Source organism: Carassius carassius, chromosome 19 (genome assembly GCF_963082965.1).
Source record: "Carassius carassius chromosome 19, fCarCar2.1, whole genome shotgun sequence".
NCBI classification, from domain to species: domain Eukaryota; kingdom Metazoa; phylum Chordata; class Actinopteri; order Cypriniformes; family Cyprinidae; genus Carassius; species Carassius carassius.
In genome coordinates, this window is record NC_081773.1 from 33,377,830 (window position 1) to 33,387,829 (window position 10,000).

At 37.3% G+C, this 10,000-nt stretch overlaps 1 protein-coding gene across 2 annotated transcripts in view; it reads right to left on the bottom strand.

The window, feature by feature from the left end:
- The window catches only part of LOC132095612 (rab3 GTPase-activating protein catalytic subunit-like), a 64,666-nt gene that overhangs the window by 6,349 nt on the left and 48,317 nt on the right, over window positions 1-10,000 (bottom strand). For both annotated transcript variants that reach the window (XM_059500754.1, XM_059500753.1), the window contains exons 18-22: window positions 9,434-9,571; window positions 4,198-4,422; window positions 3,015-3,111; window positions 2,828-2,931; window positions 1,801-1,916 (exon numbers count right to left, since the gene is read on the bottom strand). In XM_059500754.1, coding sequence (XP_059356737.1) covers window positions 1,801-1,916; window positions 2,828-2,931; window positions 3,015-3,111; window positions 4,198-4,422; window positions 9,434-9,571 — 680 coding nt within the window. The remainder of the gene's footprint in view (window positions 1-1,800; window positions 1,917-2,827; window positions 2,932-3,014; window positions 3,112-4,197; window positions 4,423-9,433; window positions 9,572-10,000) is intronic.

A 10,000-nucleotide genomic window follows, 5' to 3' on the forward strand; every position in this document is an offset into this window, starting at 1 on the left:
AGAATCATACAATCACATTTATGCATCTGGTAGAAGCTTTTTTCAAAAGCGAACAGTGATGCAATATCGGGTTTTTGCTGATATCCGATATTTTCCGACTCAAATGGACACTGGCTGAAACGGTCACACATTTGTTTTAGGTTTCTGTGGAAACAGCTCCACGTCTCTTGTGCAGCAGAATGAACTCTTACACATTCTGCTGGAGAATAACAAGCAATGGCAGCTGTAGACCTCCAGTATGATCAAAAGTGCAGTATGGAGTACCTCAAGGCTCAGTACTAGGGCCGCTACTCTTCACGCTTTATATGTTACCCTTGGGAGATATCATCAGGAAACATGGTGTTAGCTTTCACTGTTATGCTGATGATACTCAGCTCTATATTTCTTCGCAGCCTGGTGAAACACAGCAATTTGAAAAACTAATGGATTGCATAGTCGATATAAAAAACTGGATGACGAGTAATTTCTTACTGCTAAATTCTGAAAAAACAGAGGTGTTAATTATAGGACCTAAAAACTCCGCTTGTAATAACCTAGAACACTGTCTAAGACTTGATGGTTGCTCTGTCAATTCTTCGTCATCAGTTAGGAACCTAGGTGTGCTATTTGATCGCAATCTTTCCTTAGAAAGCCACGTTTCTAGCATTTGTAAAACTGCATTTTTCCATCTCAAAAATATATCTAAATTACGGCCTATGCTCTCAATGTCAAATGCAGAAATGTTAATCCATGCATTTATGACCTCAAGGTTAGATTATTGTAATGCTTTATTGGGTGGTTGTTCTGCACGCTTAGTAAACAAACTACAGCTAGTCCAAAATGCAGCAGCAAGAGTTCTTACTAGAACCAGGAAGTATGACCATATTAGCCCGGTCCTGTCAACACTGCACTGGCTCCCTATCAAACATCGCATAGATTTTAAAATATTGCTTATTACTTATAAAGCCCTGAATGGTTTAGCACCTCAGTATTTGAATGAGCTCCTTTTACATTATAATCCTCTACGTCCGCTACGTTCTCAAAACTCAGGCAATTTGATAATACCTAGAATATCAAAATCAACTGCGGGCGGCAGATCCTTTTCCTATTTGGCGCCTAAACTCTGGAATAACAATTCACAAAAATGAGTTCATCAAGCGCTCATCTAGATCCCAATGCTCCACATGTTAATGAGAGATCTAAAATGATCTTTATGTGTAAGTTTTCTGAGAGGATTACTGTCCTTCAGGTCACACACATTCATAATCCTTTGTTAGGTGTTAACTTTAATAACATGTTAATAATTTCACCATCACCAACACATCTCATACGCAAATTAGCCAAGATTTTACTACGAATAAAACCAAAAATCGTGGTTCTTGTAGCCATGGAAACCACAAATTAACCATTGTTTTATTACTTCAAATAATAGTTTACAAAGAAGTATTAAGATATTATTTATTGTGGTTATAAAAAAAAAAGTTTTAAAATGACTTAAAATTCAATAAATAAAACACGGAAGTGATTATCCATTGAATAACAGTTAAAATACATAATGTCATACAAACTAAAACTACACGACGATCAAGTCCTTGTTTAATACTGACCGAACATTTATTCAAATATATCCATGTAGTTTTTCTCAGGACTGACACGCCTGACTCTTTCACATCAAAACAGGCATAGTTCAAACATTTTACGTCTGATTGCAACGAATCATATATCATTCTGAAGGTCCTTTAATGGAGAATGTGAATGTGCTGACTGTGCCTCATCCGGCCAGCACTGCTGTCATCTAGAGCTTGGTCTGTGAGTGTTTACCTCTGCAGCTCGTCAGTGTCATCCTCCCGCTGTCCTCCAGCGATGCCAAACTTGTTCTTGAGCGATCGAGAGCAGGCGATGACGGCCTCCACCGCGCTCATCTGAGCGATGACGTCCTGACACACAGAGCAGAAGATGAGAAACAACTACACAGTCTTACTTCTGTCTTACAGTCCTTCAGATTATCACAGAAATACTGGGAGGAACGTTTATAGCTCGAGTATAAACACTACTGTGATGTGCAATATATCGATCAAAACAGAGTAAATCCCCCTTTGAAAGGAACTGGCGCACAAACAATGTTTGTGTCGATTACATCATTAGAGGGAGACAAGTGACTGTCAAACGTGTGTTTGTCATTGAATCATTCATTCAAGAGAATTGTTCCAAAATGCTGATTTATCCTCTCATGAAACAAGTGAAGTATTTATGAGCGAATCAATGAATCATTCATTCAAACCACCTTTTCATAATTTGTATATTAAAAATAAGTGTATTAAATATACGTGACCCTGAACCACAGAACCAGTCATGAGGGTCACTTCTTTGAAACTGAGATGTATGCATCATCCGAAGCTGAATAAATGATCTCTCCATTGATGTGTGGTTTGTTCGGAGGACAATATTTGTCCGAGATACAACTATTAGAAAATCTGGTGCAAAAATATCAAAATATTGAGAAAATCATCTTTAAAGTTGTTCAGATGAAGTTCTTAGCAATGCATATTACTAATCAACAATGAAGTTTTGATATATTTACGGTAGGAGATTTACTAAATATCTTCATGGAACATGATCTTTACTTAATATCCTAATGATTTTTGTCATAAAAGAGAAATGTATAATTGTGACCCATACAATGTATTGTTGTCTATTTCTACAAATATACATCTGTGACACTGATGACTGACTCTGTGCTGCAGGACACTAACATTTATTAATTAATTCAAATTAATTCATCATTTTAAAGAAGACTGCAGCAATTAGGTCTAATATCTGGCCACACATTATCTGGTTGAGTTTCTACCTCCAGCTTCTTGAAGTCAGGGTTTGGGTGCCGCAGCAGTTTGCTGGCGTGAGCGGTGACCTGCTGCAGAGCTTTACGCACCGATGCGATGTCTTCAGACGCCTCTGGAGGAGAGATCAGGTTTACAGCGGCAGAGACGTCACACACACCACACACACATACACACACCAGACTCTGAGACACTGACCTTCCTCCTTGATCTTCAGCAGAGCGACGTGCAGCACGCAGGGCATCAGGTGCTGCGTCAGGTCCGACGGCTTCTGCTGCGACAGGTAATGCAGCACCTGCACGCACACACACGCACACACACACACACACACACACACACGACATCAGCAGCTCAGTTAAAGAACCAGTTACAACATCCACACCACCGCTGGCAAGGTTAAACTGAACTAACAAACAAAACAAGGCCATTTTTCCAGTCCATTATGGTTCCAAATGCCATAAAATGCTGCCATTGTGTGCAAATTAAAGCTGACACACACTCAATAAAACACACACACACACACACGTTATAGATAGTTACTAGACAGCTAGTTCCGCCAGTAATTGGTGTTAAATACTACTTCACATCTTTGAAAACGATTAACAGCTGAAAACGAAAAAAAGCTAAAATTTAGAAAAGTAATCAAAAAGTAATCAGCTACATTTTAGATCTGTAACCTGTTACATTTCCATAGTAACCTTCCCAAAACTGAATAAAAAGATGTGATACAAGCTTTTACAACTGAAAATACAAGATGTGATACTCTTGCTTTACTGACATTATACCAACAAAGCACAATTTAACTGAACATTAATAAGGTAAAGGTAAGGTAAAGGATTTTTATTGTCATTCCAAAGCATGTACATGAGATGGAACGAAATTAGGTACTGAGGTTCGGTTAAACCATTCACAATTAATAAGTTAGGCAAATAATATTTTTTGGCCATTTTGGAGACCCCTTCTTGAATCAGGTATGTATTTTTACTGTACAAATAAATACAGCCTTACTGAGCAGAAGAAAGTGCTTTAAAACATTACAAATATTACAGATCCCATTTTCTTATTAGAAAGCATAACACTCTACAGTTTACTGAAGTGTTTAAGGCCATTTCTCTATCAATCCTCTCCTCATTGGAGACATGTGAAGCAGTGTTTATCAGTCTCTGGCTGTAATGATTTTTGCATCTTCCTCAGACACATTTAAATGCTTCCACACTGCGACCTGTTTCCTGCATTAGTGTGCACCTCTATTTGCTCGTGTCACATCATTGTTCAGTATAATTTATTCATTCTTTTAGCTTCTTTCGGTGGCAGAACATTCTGTGCATCCCTCATGAATGATCGTGTGTGTGTGATTTAAATGTAGACTCAGGGTCCTGACCTTCTCGGCCTCTTTGGTGTCGTCAAACAGTCTCTTCTGTCGGCGGGCCGGTGTGGCTTTGGCCGTGTCCCAGGCCTCCACCCACATGTTTCCCGGGATCTTCATCCGAGCGCTCAGCTCGCCCCGTGTGACCGTCTGTCCCGCCTCATCCACCTCATCCTCCACGTAATCTCTCGGAGAATACCAGCGCACAAAATCCTCCAGACAACAGCCGGGATTCGCTGCCTGTGGACACACACACACACACACTATTATTATTTATTTATTTGGTTGTGTATTTATTGGTGAGATTGATTATTTATTGGTTTGGTTGTGTATTTATTGGTGAGATTGATTATTTATTGGTTTGGTTGTGTATTTATTGGTGAGATTATTTATTGGTTTGGTTGTGTATTTATTTGTGAGATTGATTATTTATTGGTCTGGTTGTGTATTTATTGGTGAGATTGATTATTTATTGGTTTGGTTGTGTATTTATTGGTGAGATTATTTATTGGTTTGGTTGTGTATTTATTTGTGAGATTGATTATTTATTGGTCTGGTTGTGTATTTATTTGTGAGATTGATTATTTATTGGTCTGGTTGTGTATTTATTGGTGAGATTGATTATTTATTGGTTTGGTTGTGTATTTATTGGTGAGATTATTTATTGGTTTGGTTGTGTATTTATTTGTGAGATTGATTATTTATTGGTCTGGTTGTGTATTTATTTGTGAGATTGATTATTTATTGGTCTGGTTATGTATTTATTGGTGAGATTGATTATTTATTGGTTTGGTTGTGTATTTATTTGTGAGATTGATTATTTATTGGTCTGGTTGTGTATTTATTGGTGAGATTGATTATTTATTGGTTTGGTTGTGTATTTATTTGTGAGATTGATTATTTATTGGTCTGGTTGTGTATTTATTGGTGAGATTGATTATTGGTCTGGTTGTGTATTTATTGGTGCGATTGATTATTTATTGGTCTGGTTGTGTATTTATTGGTGTGATTGATTAGTTATTGGTTTGGTTGTGTATTTATTGGTGTGATTGATTGGTCTGGTTGTGTATTTATTGGTAAGATTGATTATTTATTGGTTTGGTTGTGTATTTATTGGTGAGATTATTTATTGGTTTGGTTGTGTATTTATTGGTGAGATTGATTATTTATTGGTCTGGTTATGTATTTATTGGTGAGATTGATTATTTATTGGTTTGGTTGTGTATTTATTTGTGAGATTGATTATTTATTGGTTTGGTTGTGTATTTATTGGTGTGATTGATTAGTTATTGGTTTGGTTGTGTATTTAGTGGTGTGATTGATTATTGGTCTGGTTGTGTATTTATTGGTGAGATTGATTATTTATTGGTTTGGTTGTGTATTTATTGGTGTGATTGATTATTGGTCTGGTTGTGTATTTATTGGTGCGATTGATTAGTTATTGGTTTGGTTGTGTATTTATTGGTGTGATTGATTATTTATTGGTCTGGTTGTGTTTTTATTGGTGTGATTGATTAGTTATTGGTTTGGTTGTGTATTTATTGGTGTGATTGATTATTTATTGGTCTGGTTATGTATTTATTGGTGCGATTGATTGTTTATTGGTTTGGTTGTATATTTATTGGTGAGATTGGTTATTTATTGGTCTGGTTGTGTATTTATCGGTGAGATTGATTATTTATTGGTCTGGTTGTGTATTTATTTGTGAGATTGATTATTTATTGGTCTGGTTGTGTATTTATTGGTGAGATTGATTATTTATTGGTCTGGTTGTGTATTTATTGGTGTGATTGATTATTTATTGGTCTGGTTGTGTATTTATTGGTGAGATTGATTATTTATTGGTCTGGTTGTGTATTTATTGGTGTGATTGATTGGTCTGGTTGTGTATTTATTGGTGTGATTGATTAGTTATTGGTTTGGTTGTGTATTTATTGGTGTGATTGATTATTTATTGGTCTGGTTGTGTTTTTATTGGTGTGATTGATTAGTTATTGGTTTGGTTGTGTATTTATTGGTGTGATTGATTATTTATTGGTCTGGTTGTGTATTTATTTGTGAGATTGATTATTTATTGGTCTGGTTGTGTATTTATTTGTGAGATTAATTATTTATTGGTCTGGTTGTGTATTTATTGGTGTGATTGATTGGTCTGGTTGTGTATTTATTGGTGTGATTGATTAGTTATTGGTTTGGTTGTGTATTTATTGGTGTGATTGATTATTTATTGGTCTGGTTGTGTTTTTATTGGTGTGATTGATTAGTTATTGGTTTGGTTGTGTATTTATTGGTGTGATTGATTATTTATTGGTCTGGTTATGTATTTATTGGTGCGATTGATTGTTTATTGGTTTGGTTGTATATTTATTGGTGAGATTGGTTATTTATTGGTCTGGTTGTGTATTTATCGGTGAGATTGATTATTTATTGGTCTGGTTGTGTATTTATTTGTGAGATTGATTATTTATTGGTCTGGTTGTGTATTTATTTGTGAGATTAATTATTTATTGGTCTGGTTGTGTATTTATTGGTGTGATTGATTATTTATTGGTCTGGTTGTGTATTTATTGGTGAGATTGATTATTTATTGGTCTGGTTGTGTATTTATTGGTGTGATTGATTGGTCTGGTTGTGTATTTATTGGTGTGATTGATTAGTTATTGGTTTGGTTGTGTATTTATTGGTGTGATTGATTATTTATTGGTCTGGTTGTGTTTTTATTGGTGTGATTGATTATTTATTGGTCTGGTTGTGTTTTTATTGGTGTGATTGATTAGTTATTGGTTTGGTTGTGTATTTATTGGTGTGATTGATTATTTATTGGTCTGGTTATGTATTTATTGGTGCGATTGATTGTTTATTGGTTTGGTTGTATATTTATTGGTGAGATTGGTTATTTATTGGTCTGGTTGTGTATTTATCGGTGAGATTGATTATTTATTGGTCTGGTTGTGTATTTATTTGTGAGATTGATTATTTATTGGTCTGGTTGTGTATTTATTTGTGAGATTAATTATTTATTGGTCTGGTTGTGTATTTATTGGTGTGATTGATTATTTATTGGTCTGGTTGTGTATTTATTGGTGAGATTGATTATTTATTGGTCTGGTTGTGTATTTATTTGTGAGATTGATTATTTATTGGTCTGGTTGTGTATTTATTGGTGTGATTGATTATTGGTCTGGTTGTGTATTTATTGGTGCGATTGATTAGTTATTGGTTTGGTTGTGTATTTATTGGTGCGATTGATTATTTATTGGTCTGGTTGTGTATTTATTGGTGTGATTGATTATTTATTGGTTTGGTTGTGTATTTATTGGTGTGATTGATTATTTATTGGTTTGGTTGTGTATTTATTGGTGTGACTGATTATTTATTGGGTTGTTTGTGTATTTATTAGTGTGTGGGTGCAGCATCAGTAAGGTGACAGCAGTGATTCATCACACACTACTTTTGTAAATGAGCAACAGACTCAAGACTTCCTCAGGATGACCTTTCCATCAATCGCTCATGCTCCATAATTACTGAGAGACAGCATCCAGACACGACAAGAGCTTCAGCAAGACTTACACAGAAACACATGTCAGGTCAGATCTACACTTATTTTTATCGTGGGGAGAGTTTTTACTGGTACATCACAAACGATAAGATATCACCCATGTCTAGGAACCATTCAGACCCTAGCAGCAGCTTCCTGAAAGCTGTGAGAGCCGTGCGGTGATGAGACACTGAGCTGCTGTTTTCCTGATCATCTCTAACAGCTGACGTCTGACGTGCTCCTCTCCAGATTTTAGGACGCCCCATTCATCATATTGGGCTCTCTCTGCTCTCCACCCCGAGGGAGATGGTAATTAAACCCAAAATGTCAAATGATGCTTGGCTAAGCACAATTACAGACAGCCCCGCTGCTATATTTAGAGCCCATCTTCAGCTGAAAGGGTCATTTACTGCGAGTGCTGTGCTCACAGCGGACTGAGACGAGCTGCTGTGGTGCTCAGGAAACTAGAGCACTCTGTAGGGCAGCTGAACAGGCTACAGCGAGGAGAAACAGACACAAAACATCCCTTTCACATCAGTCTCACCCCCCCGGTGCTCAAACACTAGCATTCTGGCTTCACACCACACCAGGAGGAGAGGGAAACGACTCCCAGACAAACGCTCGCTCCTAAACCCTCTGGGGCTTGTCCACGGGATAATGCAGCGCTATCCGACGGAGAGGGATAGAAAATAAGGTGCTTATGAAAATGAATGATGCTTCTCCCTTTGGCTTCTGAGAGCTCGTTTTTAAAAGGTGAAGATGTAAAAGATTGAGTGAATGAAGACAGGAGCAGGAGGAGCCGCTGAATACAAACTGTCCAAAAAAGATACCTTTTATCTCTCAAGTCTGACTTTTTCATGCAATTCTTTTTTATTACAATTACAAGTTTACTCTGACTTTTCTTCAGAATTGTGAGATATAAACTAACAAGCGCAAGATATAAAGCCCAATTCTGACAAAAAAAGTTTAAATATCAAAGTTTAAAATGACTTTTTTGCAACAAGTTCATATATCCCCATTTCTGACTTTCCTTCACATTCTTGACTTCTCAGAATTGCGTGAAATAAATGCATAGTTCTGTCTCTCGCAACTGATTTATTTTCTCTTGCAAATGTGAGTTTATATCATGCATTTCAGGCATCTTTTATCATAATTGTGAGATATAAACTAGCGATTGTAGTCCAATTCTGAGGAAAAAAATAAGACATTTTCTTTTTTATTACAATTTATATAATTACAGTTTATATTACAGTTTATATCACGCAACTCTGAGAAAGTCATAATTATCTGTGTAATTTGTATTCAGTGGTGGAAACGTGCTTCGATAGGAACCTGTGCTTTCAGCCCAAACGTCTGAGACGAGCCGCTCGCACGCTGCTTTAATCTGATACAGACGCGGTAATAACAGAGAAAACACTGACTTCCTCTAATCACATTCTCTATACTAGCACAGCAGAACTGAACAATCTTTCAGGCTTTAATAAAGCCAAATCATCTGTCCGAAGCAGAAACATAACACAATAACATCTGCATTCTCAACAGCAGTGAAGAACACCGAGCTGCTGGGGTTTACTGGTAATACACAGCAGTGGTTTCAGGCCCTTCAGGTCAGAACGCTTCAGACATCAGCCGCACGGACAGTGAGTTACAGCTGACGGTCTGCTGTAGAGAAGCTCATGTCTGACCACAGCATGCACTGACGGTCAGTCTCACCTTGAAGGACTCCATGTCTGAGAGCAGGCAGGCGCTCTGCATGCGGGCGCGGAGGTGTGCTCCTTCAGCAGACGTGCCCAGTTTGGCCAGAACCTCCGACTGCTCCTCCAGCAGGTCTTCAGTCATGGGCGCAGGCTCCTGTGGCACAACAATAACACTTATGACACGATTCACCCGATCCCACTGAAGAGTGAAGAGCCACACAGGAGTCAAGAGGAGAGCAGTTGTGTTTGTGATGTTAGGCTTGTGTGGTGGAGAAGCGGTTCTGATGGAGGTTTGCAGGAGCAGAGATGGGGAAGGTTATATAATAAACACATGTAAAGAGTTGAAAATGAAAATACATGTGTAACAGTAAACTCTTGTTTATTTGCTGCTATAACTAGTAGTAAAGAGATGGTGATGCTTCACTACAGCATCTGTCAGCTGCTTTAGTGATCAAAAGGACATCATTTAAATTCTCAGACTGTTTCATATAAGTAACAAAGCACAAAACGTACTGCGATTATTGGATGGCAGACGCTACAAATGATGTTGAGTGAAGTTTTGTTCACGGATCAACAGAAAACT